The sequence below is a fragment of the Nelumbo lutea genome, chromosome 6 (genome assembly GCF_056320005.1).
Source record: "Nelumbo lutea isolate HS-2025 chromosome 6, American lotus-T2T, whole genome shotgun sequence".
NCBI lineage: Eukaryota > Viridiplantae > Streptophyta > Magnoliopsida > Proteales > Nelumbonaceae > Nelumbo > Nelumbo lutea.
Window position 1 is genome coordinate 17,115,996 of NC_142689.1, and position 15,967 is coordinate 17,131,962.

Genomic DNA, 15,967 nt, shown 5'->3' on the forward strand with positions numbered 1-15,967 from the left:
ACTAGCCAGTTTTAGAAGGTACATAGGTAGGTACTTGGAAAAAGAAGTCTGGTGCTTGCCATCCCAAGGATTCTCTATGGCTTTCTACCAGGGCCTAATGGATTCTCTATGGCTTTCTACCAGGGCCTAATGGATTCTCTATGGCTTTCTACCAGGACTGTTGGGAGTGGATTAAGGGTGATCTTATGCGAGTCTTTGAGGAATTTTATCATAGAAGGATGTTAGCAGGGGGTAAATGCTACTTTTATCGCATTGATCCCAAAGAAGTCTGGTGCTTGCCATCCCAAGGATTTCAGTCCAATTAGCTTGGTAACAAGTCAGTACAAAATCATAGCCAAGGTTCTCTCTCTTTGGTTAAAAAACACCCTCCTGTCAATGATCTCTCAATTCCAAGGGGCTTTCATCCAAGATAGACAAATTTCAGACCAAATACTCATTGCTAATGACTATGTGGAGGATTTTAAGAAAATGGATAAGAAGGGCATTGTGTGCAAGTTGGATCTAGAAAAAGCCTATGATTTTGTGGGTTGGGAGTTCTTGATTGAGGCATTGAGAAAGTGCGGATTTGGAGTAAGATGGTGCAAATGGATTAAGGGTTGTCTAAAATCCTACCACTTCTCAATTCTAGTAAATGGTGTAGTCAAGGATTTCTTTGGGGCCCAAAGAGGAGTGAGACAAGGGGATCCACTTTCTCCCTTCCTTTTCACAATTCTAGTAGAGGTGCTTGGTAGACTGATTTCGAGGGCGGATGAGGGGTCTTTTAAAAGGGTGGATAATAGGATGGGAGAGAGTGGTGGTAACTCACCTACAATTTGCGGATGACATCATTATCTTTTGTGAGAGTGGAGGCGAGTTAGATGCAAGAAACTTAAAGATGCTAGTGAATCTATTTGAAAAAGTGACAAATCTAAAGATGAACCTCAATAAAAGTGTGGTGGTGGGGATCAAGTTAGCTCAAGAGGAGATTAACTTGTGAGTTGGGGAGCTAGGCTGTTTACGGAGTGATTGGCCGCTGAGGTATCTAGGTCTTCTTCCCCTTGGGGCAAATCCTAGAAATCTAGAGTTTTGGAACCTAGTAGTGGAAAGGTTTGAAAGGAAGTTGGTGGTGTGGAAGAGGAACTACATTTCTTTGGGTGATCGTATTACTCTCATTAAGTCAACTTTAGCAAATCTTCCGGTGTATTACCTCTGGTTTTTCTCTCTCTTTGGATGTAGGTGGGATACCCCAATGAGTTTGGAAAGGCTATTTGAATACTCCACTTTCAGATGGCCAAAAAGAGGTAGAATGCTATGGAGATGCACTCGGGCAGCAGTGTTTTGGGTGATATGGGAGGAAAGAAATCTGAGAATCTTTGAAAAAAAGAAAAGATGCAAGGAAGTGCTGATAGAAGGGATCATGATAAAGGGGATTTCGTGGGTAAAATCTGTGGGATTGTTCTCAGATTTTACTGTGAATGCTATCTTCAGAAATTGGCGGATAGTAGCTTCCTCTTCATCAACTAAAAGGTCTTGAGAGAGTGGGATCCCCCTGATTCTGGCTTCCTCAAATTAAACTTTGATGGAAGTAGTTTTGGCAACCCAGGAATATCTGGAATTGGAGGGGTGATAAGAAATGACAAAGGGGCTGTGGTGGGGTTGTTCTCAGGCGCTATTGGTAGGGGAGACTCCACTACAGCTGAACTAGAGGCAGTGGTTTTTGGGATACAAAAGGCTATGGAGTTGGGAGTGAGAAAAATGGTTGTGGAAGGCGATTCCAAAGTGGTTATAAGCTGGTTAAAGCAAAATGAAAAGACTCCCTGGCTCTATAGAAATGAAATTAAGAAGTTCATGCAGTTGTTAATACAGTGGACTCCAAGAGCGGCAAATGGCTTTGCAGATCAGCTAGCAAAACAAGGGGTTAACAGGGAACATTGTTTCTGGGCTCAGTTATAAGGCTGGATAATTAGAAGTCAATAGTTGGCAAACTCTAAATTCTAGTGGGGTAGCTGAGGCTACTCATTTCTGTAATCTTTCTAAATTTATAATGAAATCTCTTTTACTGATAAAAAAAGAAAATACCTTAAATATAGGATTTATTGAGTTAGAATGAATTATAAAAATGAGTTAGAATTGGAGTTAATACCTTAAATATATGATTTAATGAGAGAGAATTGAATGAGGTGAAAGTGATTTCAAATTACATTTTCTACCCTCACAATTAGAGAGGGACCAAATTCAAAAATAGGGGTATTTTAGTGGAAAACGTTCCACACCCTCATTCATACTTTTAATAGTAGCATAGATATGTCTAAACATCCACGGACCATGCATTTTTCTTTTTAGTCACCCACCACAACAAGGGAATCAACTTCCACTGCTATATCCTTGAAATTCAATAATCTCCCCAATTTGAGCCCTTGTTGCAAGGAAAGTAACTCTGCCTTTGTTGACTTTCCTTGTCCTATAGGTCCCAAATAGAGTGCTAGGGTCATCCTGCTGCTATATCCATTATACCTGATGCTCATGGATTCCCCACACTGCTTCTTCCATCAAGATTCAGCTTGATTTGCTGCTGCAATGGGTGTGCCCAAGTGCAACAGAGAATTAAACTTGCTTAGATGGAGTTTAAAATGATTCGTCATAAAAAAGGTGGAGTTTGAAATGTGCAATCAACCCCTCAATATATCTTCTATAGGAAAATGTGCAAACATGGTTAGAACCATAACCGAATGAGCTACCTTGATCATAATATTCTCGATAATTGCTTCTTTGATACTTGCTTATTCCTTGAAGATCTTGCTTTCCTTCCAAATACACTGCAGGCCTACAGCTCTGGCACACCTCCAAAGTACCTTAGCCCTCTTTTTGGTTGGATCGGAGGACTCTTGGAATACCCATTCCATATTGTCAGGAGGCTTCTACTTACAATCAAATAGAGAAAGTACATATTCCCAAACACTGGAAGAAAAAAGATGGGAGAATAATAAGTTGAGAGTGTAGTTTCACCATTCACTCTACAAAGAATAAACATTTGGGGGGAGAGTTACTAGTTAAGTCTCCTCATTTGCAAAACCTTGCAAGTATTGATTTTTAGGCGAGCAACCTTTGAACAAAAGGCTTTTATCTTGGGCAAAATCAGACCCTTCTAAATGGCCTTTGGGGGGAAAATTGAAGATAGAGAGCTAGAAGAGAATGAAAGAAGGAAGTATAAGAGAAGCAACCAAGGGAATTCAAGGTCCAAACTCTCTCATTCAAGATAGACAAATCTACAAGCACACCCTCACGGGAAAAAAGGTCCATATCTCTAGTATAATCTCATCTTCAAACTTTTTTTAATCCTAGGTCCCAAGACAGACCCACCTCAGAGACACAAGCCCATACGTAGCAAAGTCTCAACCTCCCTTAAACCTCTTTTGAATCCTGTGGTCCCAAGATAGGCCCAAAAAAATAATATGGCCCTTTGGAAGGAAGTTCTGTTGAATAGAAAGGAAGACCAAGAGAGGGATAAGGTGCTTAGCGCTTTGGCAAGCAAAAAAACTGAGATTGGAGAATTTTGGTGGTTCATCATGAAATACAATTACAAGGAGATCAAATCGATTGAATTAGAAGGGGGTGGCAAGAAAGAAAATTGGGAAGACCAAGAGAAATCGATAAAAGACCCAAGTGAGGGAGAAAAGATAATAGAAATTGTAGAGGTGGATGATGACTCCAAGTGATATGAAGCTTCTTTCGACATGATGGTTTAAGAGTTGGGACCAGAGCAAGAATTAATTAACATGATTATAGCAACTCACTAAGACTTTGGGGCGGTTGGGATTACAGTAGAGGTAAAGTTGGATGCACACAACTGTTGAGGAGGGAGAGAACATCCTATCATGAATGAGGAAGGGTGGGGACAAAATAGATGATGAAGATCCAAAGAGGTGTGCAGGTATAGGTGGAGCTTTCAGGGATGAAGAAGGTCAAATTATTGTCATGTATTCGGGGCCTATTGGATGGGGGGATTCTCTGAGGGCTGAAATTCTGGCAGTCTTGGAAGGGATTAAAAGAGCACAGCAGCTGAATATCAGAAAACTGGTGGTGGAAGGTGACTCTAGCTTGGTTATTAGGTGGCTACAGAAGGAAGACTTCAGTTTGTGGAAATACTTAAATGAGAAAAAGAAAATTCAACATCTGACTCAAAACATGGAAGTTCAGTTTCAGTGGACTAAAAGGTGTGCCAATTCCTTGGCAGACTCTTTGGCTAAGCAAGGGGTGAGAAGAGCTATTCTTTTCTGGGCAGCTTTGTAATATGAAGTAAACTTTCAAGGAGGGTTAAGAGATTTTACCCCTCCGTCCTGTTGTATCCTCTTTTTTAATCTCTTTATTATCTATCAAAAAAAAAAAAAAGATCCAAAGAGGTGTGGGACAGCAGGTCAGGAAGTGGGGGGGGGATTTTTTTTGATCAATAACAGAATCAATTTCATTAATTAGAAACAAGTACAATGGATGAAAAAGGGAGAGAGAAACTCTCTTAGCCCTCCCTAACAGAAATTTCAGCTACAACATAGCTCAAAATAAACTGTTCCTTCCCACACCTTGTTTGGCAAGTGTGTCAGAAAAAGCATCGGCATCTCTTCTCACCCATTTGAAGTTCACTTCTCCCCCCTGTAACAACTTCGTGATTTTCCTCTTCTCATAGATATAACACCACCACCCAACCTCCTCTTCCTCCCGAGGCCACTTTATCACGAGCTTTGAGTCACTCTCTACTAAAAGCATTATGATGTTCAACTCTTTAGCCTTTTGACTGCCTTCCGAAACAGCCACAATTTTTGCTCTCAATGAATCTCCTATTCCAATTGGACTTGAATAGATCACAATGACCTTTCCTTCCTCATCCCTGAAGAATCCTCCAATGCCAGATGGACCTGGGATTTCCTTCACTGCTGCTGTCAAAGTTGAGCTTAATAAAACCACCAGAAGGAGAGGACCAAGAAGGGCTAACAACCTCCTTGATAGAAGAAGAAGATGCAACCTCCCTCCAATTCCTCATCAAACCATTTGCAGAGATATTCTTAAAAATATCCAATGTCTTCGATGATAGCATCCCTGCTCCTTTTTTTATCAAGAAAAAGTCTCTAATTCCTCTCGTCCTATATTGTCCTACAGACTGCTGCCCTTGTACATTTCCATAATATTCTTCCCCTTTTCAATGGCTAGCTAGAAAAGATAGAGGCAAAAGGGCTGTGTACATTAGGAGGATTTTTCCACCTATTTTGAAACAAAGAAAGAAACCATTCCCAAATTGAAGAAGAAAAAGGGCAGGAGATTAATAAGTGATACCAATTCTCACCTTTGGCCCTACATAGAGAACACCGGTGTTGGGAAAGACACCAATTAGGTCTTTTTCTTTGCAATAAATCACAAGTATTAATTCTTTCTTGGAACACTTCCCAACACAAACCACCCGCTTATGTGAAATAGGTTTACTCTACACCTCCTTGATCGGGAAAGACAACCCTTGACTATCACTCAGCTGAACAAGGGATGAGAAGAAGGAAGAACAAGTGAAAGAATTGGAGGGAGACAAAGTCCATATCCTCCTATCTCTCTTTTTCGTATCTAGACACACCCCCTCAAGGTTTGAATCAAACTCATGACACTTGATAATTTTACACTCATGTAGTCCTCTTCTAAACCCCGAGTCCCAGTCATACCCAATACTTTAGTTAGATGGGATCAAAAGAGAATAGATGGGTTTCTCCTTATGGTTGGAAATGGCATAGAGAGAGGGTAATTGTGTTTTGATAGGAGAATTGTCTACCCAAACATGACCCCAAAACTTAACAAGAGATCCATACCTTGGAATTATCTGATAGAAAGGCAAGAAAAATGGAAGAATATCACAAATGGACTTCCAAGGAGAAGGTCTTGTAGCCCTAGTCGAAATTCCAATGTCCCAGCCATCAGCCACAAGCCCGTGAATACTAATAATCACCTTTGTCTACAACTTATCCCTGTCAAGAGGCATTCTCCACAATCATTTCCCCAACAAAGCAATATTCCTCTTCTGTATATTACTGAGGCCGAATCCTCCAACTTCCTACTTCTATGCACCACTTCCCACCTTACTCTATGATCGTGATCCTTCTTCTCCTCCCCTGGCTCCCCAAAAAAAAAAATTCCTCATCAATTTCTCTAGCCTTTACTTACCCCATCCGAAATCTTAGGACTAACAAAAAATAAATAGGCAGGTTGGCTAAAGTAGATTTAGTCAGAGTGATCTTTCCTCATAGGGACAAATAACTATTCTTCCACGAGGCCAATCTCTTAGTGAAGCGGTCAAGCACGATGTTCCATAAGTTACTATTTACCTCATGAGGCCAATCTCACTGAGAAACCATACAACCCTATATTTCTGCACTTTCAGTAATCTCCCTTTCCTCCATATTCAATCCCGCCATGCAACTCTTATCAAAATTAGTTTTCAGATAGGACGTTTTCTCAAATAGTTGCACAACCATCTTTAAGTTCCTCACCCATCCAAGATCGCCCCCTTTCACAAAAAAAGAAAAGAAAAGTAATGTATCATCAGCAAACTGCAGGTGGATAATCGGTACCTCTTCTCTTCCCACCCGCCACCCCCTTATTAATCTTCTAGAATCCACGCTATCAATGCGTCTCCCAAGTCCCAAATGCATCTGCAATCAGATCAGGATTAATGAGTAATCAATGCATTTGAAGATTTTTAGGAAGAATTCTTTTGCAGTGAGAAGATATGGAAATCAGAGAAAACACCAAAATGTTTTGGTCTCAAAGTTCTTTTAGATTGAAAAGGAGGTCTATTTGGAATTTATGGGTTTCTGTTTGTTTTCTCAGTGGGGTCAGTTTCATGTTTGTGAGTATTTGTTCTATGGAAGTTGATGTTTTGTGGTTGGTTGGGTTTGGTTGTTTTCTTTGGTTAGAGAGTTTGATGTTTGTTGGTTTGTTTTTCTCTTGTATGGTTGGTTTTATTGGTTTGGAGTTGTGTTTGGAAGATGTATTGTTCTTCTCTAGGGTGACTTCTGGTTACTTTCCTTGTGATCTTCTTTTTTCTTAATAATTTTTTTTTATTTTATTACAAAAAAATTGTTCTTATTTAATGATATGACATAGGGAGCTCAATACTTGTACTTAAAAGGAGCTTCATCCAATTAAAGATCTTCCCAAAATTTTGCTTTGTTTCTTGAGGATGCATCGAATCTTGTGTGACCTAAGAATAGAGGGTAAAGACAGCTGATAGATTTCCCAGGAGAAACAAGAAATGATTGTGCAGATAGGCTGGCATTCCTGCCATTAGCTTCTAAACCATGTATGCTTCTAATCACTGAATGCCAAAGTTTGTCTATGTCGAAAGCACCCAAGCTATTTCTCTGACAAAGAGATATTGTGAGCGATTAGCTTTCCCCAGGTTTCCTTAAAAAAATTCCTCATTAAAGCCTCCAATCTTTTTTCCACTTTCACTGGAATCATGAAGACTGATAGGGAGTAAACTAGATGGTTAACCAAGGTTAATTTAATAAGGGTGATACTACATCCTAGCGAATGTATCTTTTTTTTTTTGAAGAATAAAAAGGAAATTCATTAAATTGAAAAAGATGCAGTACATCTCAAAGTACTGGTTGTCTGGATGACGAACCATCTGCTTAACAGAATTACACTGAAAATGAATCAAAATTACATGGATTCAATTCCAAAGTATTCCAGAAGTTCTCTAACAGATCTTCCTTTTGTACAACTTCCTAGCAAACTTATTTAAAACAGGGCCCCAAAAGCTCAAGTCCTAAGTTTTCCACCTAAAAGTAGGTCCAGATAGTTTAAAGGCCAGGAAGATATTGAGCAGTCCAAATACCATCATATCCATCCACCACATTCACATCCATTTTATTCCACTAGACAGCTTTTTCCAAGGTTGATTCTATGATTTGAAATTCAAACATTTGATGAGTTGATGAAAATTCTGGACTGCTATCCCATTATCTTCAAAGAATCTGATGTTATTATTAGCCATTTGCAATTGAGTAACTCCGACCTCCTCCCTTGCCACTTTAATTCTCTTAATTAATTCCCATGAATTGGCTCTTGGGATGAGACAGCTAAGTACATCAGCCACTAGGATGAACAAGAAGGGGGAGAGAGGGTCTTCCTGTTGAAGTCTCTTCATGGCAGGAAAGAAGTCCTCAACTGATCCATTTACTAGAATGGAATAGTGGCAAGACTGCAAAAATCCCTTGGTCCATTTCCTCCATGTTACACTGCAGCCACACTTCTCCAAGACAAAATCCAGGATTGTATGCTTTTTCCAAGTCCAATCTGCACACCTAACACTTACCACTACCTTTCCAAAGATGTTGGAGACATTCATTGGCAGTGATGATCTGGCCTGCTATTTTTTTTTTTGATCAACAAATAAAAGATTTATTATTATAAAAGGGAAATGAGATTAGAACACATAAAGGCAGAATTTCCAGTCCAAAAGACTAAACCCCAGATTACATAGCAGCCTAAAACTGTTGCTGTCTCATTACCCCTTGCTTAGCCAGTGAATCAGCCAAGCCATTTGCAGTCCTTGTCACCCATTTAAAGTCAGCATTAATATCCTTGTTTATCCAGTGATTTGGCCTGTTATTTGCCTATCCTGAATAAAAGCTCCTTGATGCTTGGAGGTGGTAGAAAGAAAAACCTCTCTAAGCCTAAGAGAAAATCCTTATTATTTTATAGATGCTACCTACCAAGCTGATTGGTATGATATTCTTCATTGATAGATCATAAGCGCCCCATCTTATTTTGGTTTTGAACCATGGTGTATTTTCAAGTAACTATTCATTCCCATTGAAAAGTTTAACTCCTTCCACCAAATACATTTTTCATTTTATGAAAGAGAGCTAGGTTTGGATAGTTTTTCATTTTATGAATTGGATTACACAATCTATGCACATGGAGTCACAAGTTTGTTAAATTACTTGTCATTTATGCATTGATTTTATGGTTACTTTTTGCATTTTATACTTAATCGTATTAGAATGAATGTTATCTATGCAGAAAATAGGGTCATCTGGTCAGCGAAATGCTACAAGGTGTGGTCTTTGGTGGGCAGAAATGCTCAAGGCCAGGGATCAACATAAAGAGGCTGCTAGTGTCTACTTTCGCATTTCCAATGAGGCAATCCCTAATTCCCTGTAACTGAATCTCCGAAACACAAGCATGTTGTTTTGTGCTTTTGACATTCTTTACCTTCTGCCCTCTTCTCTTTCTTAGGAACCTTCATTACATGCTGCAGTGATGCTTGAGCAGGCATCTTACTGCTACTTGTTTTCCAATCCCCCCATGTTACGCAAGTATGGATTTCATCTTGTTCTTGCGGGTAACCGGTACTATTTATCTGACCAGGTACCTGCAATTCTACAATGAAAATTTTGTTTTTCCATTTATCAGTATTTTGAAGTAAGTTTGTTTCCCGGTCTTTTTCATTCCAGAGAAAACATGCAATTCGGACATACAGAAGTTCTCTTTCTGTTTACAAGGGAAATTCGTGGAACTATATCAAAGATCATGTTCATTATCATGTTGGAAGGTAAGGTATCTGCAATCCATAGTGTTAAATTTGCATGAACCTTGTCACTGAACCACTCATTCCACTAGGTTCTGAGATATGCTAATTTGGTGGCAAGTAGACCTTCTGGGCATGGGATTTGGAGGCTTTGTATAGAGCCTTTTCTTAACCAGCATAAGAGTTAAGGGTTGTATCACTTTTTGTTTAGAATTTTGATCATATTCGTTTATTCTATTGCTTTCCCCCCTCTCTTGTGTGGGATTCTTTTGGGTCCCTTTTAAGTGGCCCCTGCTTTTTACCATTCTTTTTTTTTTTTTCTCATTTAATGAATTCCTTTGATCTGTTGTCCCTTGAAAGAATCTTCAATTCTGATTTTCACTTCTAAATGAACTTTTCCATTTGATTCAGGTGGTATGCTATTCTTGGGATGTCTGATGTGGCAGTCAAGCATATGTTGGAAATCCTGGCATGTAGCCATGAGTCCATCTCAACACAAGAGTTATTCCTTCGGGACTTTCTTCAAATTGTCCAGGTACTCACCAGTGGGGAACTTATCTTGTCTTTCTTTTTTCTTTTCTTCTTTTGTTAAATAATTGTAAATTTATAAATTATAACAGCTAAAGTAAAAGTAGAGTGTTAGGGATGATAGTTCCTTTTTATAGGTTAGTTCAATACATCCTCAGTTGGTCATGTTATGGGATTGGAACTTTTGGAGGTGTCAGGTATGGGAGAATGGAAAATTAGAGCCACCATGACTATTCATGTGGAGAATGATGCATACAGATGTCTGTTACCCACAGTCACTTGAAGTCTTAGCAATAATGTTTATAGGCTCTCCTTTCATCTAAAGCAACATCTGCTGTGATTTTCGTGAGTTTTTAGACTTAACAAAATGGCTTAAACTTGTTTCATTTTACTCCACATCACCTATTTCGTAGGTGTGATTTTCAAAATCAAGCCCTTGTCTTTAGGGTTGGCAATTTCTGGCCCAAGCCGATCATTTACCCGGTTGATTGGTTCAGTTAACCGCTAGTTCGGTTTGTCAGTTTTTTGGTTTCCAATTTTTATAAAATATATTATAAATAAATATATAAGTATATAATAAAAATTTTAGAAATGCATATAAGTATTATATTATAAATAATAAATAACATATTACATATTATAAATATATACTTGTATATATAATGCATATATATTCATTTACAATATATAGATAATATAAAATATATATAACATACACACACACACAGACTGGTCAGTTTGGTTAACCATTGGTTTTTTAGATTGGTTAATCGAAACCGAATCAGTACCTTTGGTTTCATCGATTCGGTTCAGTTTTTTGGTTTTTCTTGATCACCCCTATATCCAACCCATCCATTGCTAACCCACCCATTTAAGGTGTGGGTTGAATTACCGATTGGGTCAAATAAAAAGGGTTGGGTTAGGTTTGATTATGGGTATCCATTTGGGTCAACAACGTGAAAGAAATTCAGTATGCTATTCTCTCCTCATTGTTACTCTCTCTCTCTCTCTCTCCCCCCAAAATTCTCTCTTCTTTTTCATCTCTCTCCTGTCTTTTCTCTCTCTTCATTATTATCCATCCTTTTTCTTTTCTCTCCTATATGTTATTTGATTATTTGTCTCTTTTCTCTCCTTACTCGTATAAATTCTCTCTTTCACTTGGGTCTATTACTAGGGGTGTCAATGGTATTCGAAAATCCAAATTCGAATTGATATCTGATGTAATTGGTTCAAATTCAAATATTTTGGATGATGCAAACAATCGAATTCGAATATATGCTTTGTACCGATTAAATAATCGAAACGAATTCAAATACATGTTGATTTGATTTGATAATTATCCGAATTTGATTATTATAATGATATAATATAAAAGAAAGATATGTGTCTTAAAAGTTAGGACCTCGGTCAAGTGTCTTTAACTTTTTATATTATATTATTATATACTCTTATTTTAATATGAAAAATAAAAAAAAGAACTAATTGCTTCTTCCATGATAAGACCACTCGGTTCAGACTTATATTTTCATTAGTTGACAGGTGATAAAAGTGCATTAATTACTTCAACCTGCTCCGTCTCCTCTCCCCCATTTCCCTCCCTTGTATCTCTCATTTTTTCATTCCCCTGCATTGACTTCCTCCCTGGCATCTGGTTTTGTTGATTTTCATGGAAGAGATTTAAAAAAAAAAAAAGAATAGCGCATATTGAATGCAAAGATCACGTATCAATGAAACAAAAGAGATTTTCACAGTAAATGAATAGCACAGCTGCGGCTGTCATCCATTTATTTTATGGTAAACAAAAAAATATTGCAGTCTCTCCCTCTTCTCCTCTTTCTCTCCCTCCCTCCCTCTCTTGCTTTCTCCTTGTTCTTTGTCCATCTTCTTCGTTGTTTGTTCCAGATTTTATTAGGTTTTTTGTTTTTCTTTTCTATTTTTCCCTTGTTCGTTCGTTTTCTTCATTTACAGAAACAGTGTATATCTTTTGGTTGTTCAAAGAAAACAAGTTAAGACTTTCTCCATAATTCATTCAAAGGGAACAAGAGGGCTCATTCTTGGATTTCAAGAATTAGGATGTAATCCATTGATTTTGAATTAATCGAATATTTGATTATTTGATTATCTAGTCGAATTCGAATTCAGTTTTTAATTTTTAATATCCGTTGAATTCGAATTCGAATAATCAGTTTTATGATCGAATTTGAATTCGAATAATCAGTTTTATAATCAAATTTGAATACGACGTGATTCAATTCGAATTCGCTCTGTTACAGGCCTATCTATTACTTCTCTATTTTCTTTTTCTTTATAACTTTTTTATGAAGTCCAGTTTCTTGTTAGAGTTGAATCAATAAGGTAGGGACATGTGTCACTATAGGAGAAACCCAAAGATTTGTTTTTTTTTTTTCCCTCAAAAGTGTTGATCGACATAGTTTTAAATATTCAAATGGTCAAGATGGATGGTTTAGGTTGGGTTGCAACCCATGTACATATTAGAAATGTGAGTTGTAAATGGGTGTGGGTAATTGATGGATGGGTTGGTCAACCTGTTGTAAGAGGATAGGGTAGTGTTGTTCTGTGAGTTTCTGAAGGATGGACAAGAATGCCTGTTCTGAAAGCTTGGGAGTTAAGTTAGTGGAATAACCACCTAAGGAAAAGGTCTGGTAATCTGAATGTCTAAGAGGTCTAAAGTCTCCAAAAGTCCCTGAGAAGGAGGCCAGGTTCTCTAAAAGGTGGCAATGCAGCTTGTGTACAACATCGGATTGAATTCTTGACTCTTCTTTTTGGGAATGGTTCCCAAGTTAGTTATGCCAGCTCATCATGGGCGGTACTGACTTGTGCAGTACAATTTTCTTATTCACTTTGCAATGAATAAGAAAATGGTTGATGCCATAGCATTCTGTCTTTCTTGTGACACATTGAACTTGTCCATTTGTCCTTCAGCAATTGGGTTTAGGGTTATTTTATATTCTTTGAGCTCTTGCAAGGTGGCAACTAGTTGGTTGGTAAGGCCTTCTTCTGGTTTTAGTGGAGGCTTGGTCCTGCCTGCACCAGGGTTGGGGGATGGGCTGCTCCCCATTGTGAAGCCCCATGGACCAAAAAGAAAAAAAAAACAGAAGAGAGCTCTAACCTCCCTTTACACATGTTCATGCCTATAGTTGTTTTATAACATAAATACATTTTATATTAATTTCCAGATAAAGAAAATATTAACTCCATGATTTCTATTATTATTTTTTGCTATCAAACTAGTTCTTTAAAAAGTTAACATTCTTTCTTTGGTTCTTATGTCTAACTTAGAAAATGGGGAAAGAATTTGAGGTATTCAGACTTCAATTACCTATTGCCAATATGCCTTCTCTGAAGATTATATTTGAAGACCATCGGACTTATGCATCTCCTACAGCTGTAAGTTGCCTTGTTATTGCTTCTTGAGTGTCTTGATGCTTTCTGCAGTTGGATCATATACCTGATCTCTGACACGTTATAATATAATTCCACTATCTCATAGGTGATCCTAGTTCAGGAATTTGTACTATGCGTTATATTGCTGCACAAAGCAATGCTGTTATCATGTAGTTTTGTCTATATCATTTCCTTATAATTTACAGCTTCACTGTATTTTCCCTTCGATACATCTTTCGTTATTACTTGATTATGCATGTATATTCTTTCTTGTAGAGGAAAAAACTACAAAAGCTCTTACTCCTTATTACTCCAGGCGAGATTGCACAAATAGGAAATAACAAAAAACAGAACCCCCTTACACATGGTTATGAAAAAAAAGAAAAAGAAAACAGAGCCTCGTACTATTTGTAAAGGATAATAGTTAAGTTATTGAGCATAATAACTCTTTGTTTTTCATAAGACCTTCAGAGAGCTGGAACTTTGTTTGGATTATTGGAGCCCTTGGTGGGAGATGAGGAGTTATGAGAAAAATTCTTCATATAAGTCTCTGGTACTGCATCCTAAACTGCCTTTGCTGACTTAAGGGAAAAAAGCCACTATTAATATTAATATGGTTATGTTGAGTTCAACAACAAAGACATGATCATTAAATTACTTGCCTTCCAGTTGTCATGTGTCAGTTCATCCTCATCAGGATCAGGTTCCTCGGTCTTTCTCATGAAATAGTTAAGTTTTCCTTTACCTCCAACGAACATCCTAACTAATTGGGACCAATGTAAGTAACTGGTTCTATCTTGTTTTGCGCTAATAAGCTGCACTCCAATGTTCTCCAAAGTGGAAGACAGACACTTGTGTGATATATCTCTACTAGAACCAGCATTTGAATTCCTACTTGATGTCATATTTTCTCAACACAACCAGCATTTGAATTCTTACTTGATGTCGTATTAACTCAACACAAAAGAAGACAACAACAGGCAATAGTCAATCCAACCACTGGTACCTCCAAGTATGCAAAGGACATAAATGGTGTCCAAAGCATAAGACAAAAGAGAGATAGGACACTTTAACTAAAAGGATCAGAGTAATCTCTCTCATGACCATGGTTGGTAAAATCTCCCAAAAATCTTTCTATTTTTCATTTGTAGATTATACATTTAAGTTTTAAAATTTTAGAATATTATTTGAAACTTTCCAATATTTATCAACATAGTTATTAAAAATCTTTCCCTGAAAGAACAAATGGGGATTTGGTGCTTGATTGTATCTTGATGGGATTTTTTTGGAAAGGTAAGGTGATTTTATTGAAACAGAAAACAGATACAACAGGGCCCTCACCAAAAGAGAACTGGCCCAGAAATAAAACAGAACACAGACTCTGTAGAGACCAACTCAAATTACAGACTCCATAGGGATTGAGAACTAAGCAGCTGAGGCACATTCAGGTGCTTAAATTCAGGATTAGCAGCCACCAAAGAGATCTGCTTACTCACAGCCCTTTGCACCAACTCATTTGTGCTTTTAAACTTGTTACAGAAGACTCTGTTGTTTCTTTCAGACCAGATGGACTAGATAACAGCTGCTGGAATAGTTTTCCACACCAACTTTCCCTTCTTCTTGAGATCCCTCACCTTCCAACAACACATCAATGTTTTAATCATACTTGGCATAACCCAACAGATTCCCGCAGCTTGGGTTGGGAATGCTCCTCTTAAGGACAGTTTCCCGGTTATGTACTCTCTTTTGTTAAAAAAATTGAAGGTCATTTCCTCTGTTTGTGTGAGTGAGGGTTCTTGGGATCTGGGACTAAGGAGAGGGTTGAGAGACTCAGAAGTGGCCTCCGCAGATGAGCTGTTTTCTCTTTTGGGTGCAGTTTTCCTAGACCAGTCTTGCCCAGATACTAGAATTTGGTCAGAGTCCCCCTCAGGGTTTTTCTCTTGCTCTTCTTTTTTCAATGTCTTAGTTCTGATGTTGTGCCTACCCCTTTCCTTGCAAAACAAGTGTGGGTTACTCCTATTCCACCAAAGGTTAGGGCTTTCTGTTAGGAAGTGGTTCTCCAAAAGGTCAATACTTTGGATGTACTTCAAAGAAAAAGGAAAGGCTGGTGCCTTTCCCCTCATGTCTGTTGCCTTTGCCTGCAGAATGGAGAGACAATGGCTCATCTATGTATTTCCTGTCCTTTTACTTCTTGTATTTGGGGATTGGTTCTCTTCTCTCTTTGGTTGTAGGTGGACTCCTTTGTTTGTGCAGAACCTTTTCAACTCTAGCTTCTTCCTGTTACCAAAGAAGAGAGGCAGGGTGATGTGGAAAACAACAAGAGCAGTTGTATTATGGTCAGTGTGGGAGGAGAGAAATAATAGGCCTTTCCAAGGACAGGAAAGAACCAAGGAAACACTTATAGAGGGCATCACTACCAGGATCATACATTGGCTGAAAGCTTTGGAGCTTTTTAAAGACTTTTCTTTCACTGACTTCACTAGA

General features: G+C 38.1%; 1 protein-coding gene across 1 annotated transcript in view; it reads left to right on the top strand.

Annotated features, from left to right (window-relative positions):
• The window catches only part of LOC148847634 (Tetratricopeptide repeat (TPR)-like superfamily protein), a 76,032-nt gene that overhangs the window by 27,216 nt on the left and 32,849 nt on the right, over positions 1-15,967 (top strand). The window contains exons 12-16 of the mRNA XM_088949160.1: positions 9,043-9,162; positions 9,259-9,390; positions 9,477-9,574; positions 9,962-10,085; positions 13,379-13,486. Coding sequence (XP_088805286.1) covers positions 9,043-9,162; positions 9,259-9,390; positions 9,477-9,574; positions 9,962-10,085; positions 13,379-13,486 — 582 coding nt within the window. The remainder of the gene's footprint in view (positions 1-9,042; positions 9,163-9,258; positions 9,391-9,476; positions 9,575-9,961; positions 10,086-13,378; positions 13,487-15,967) is intronic.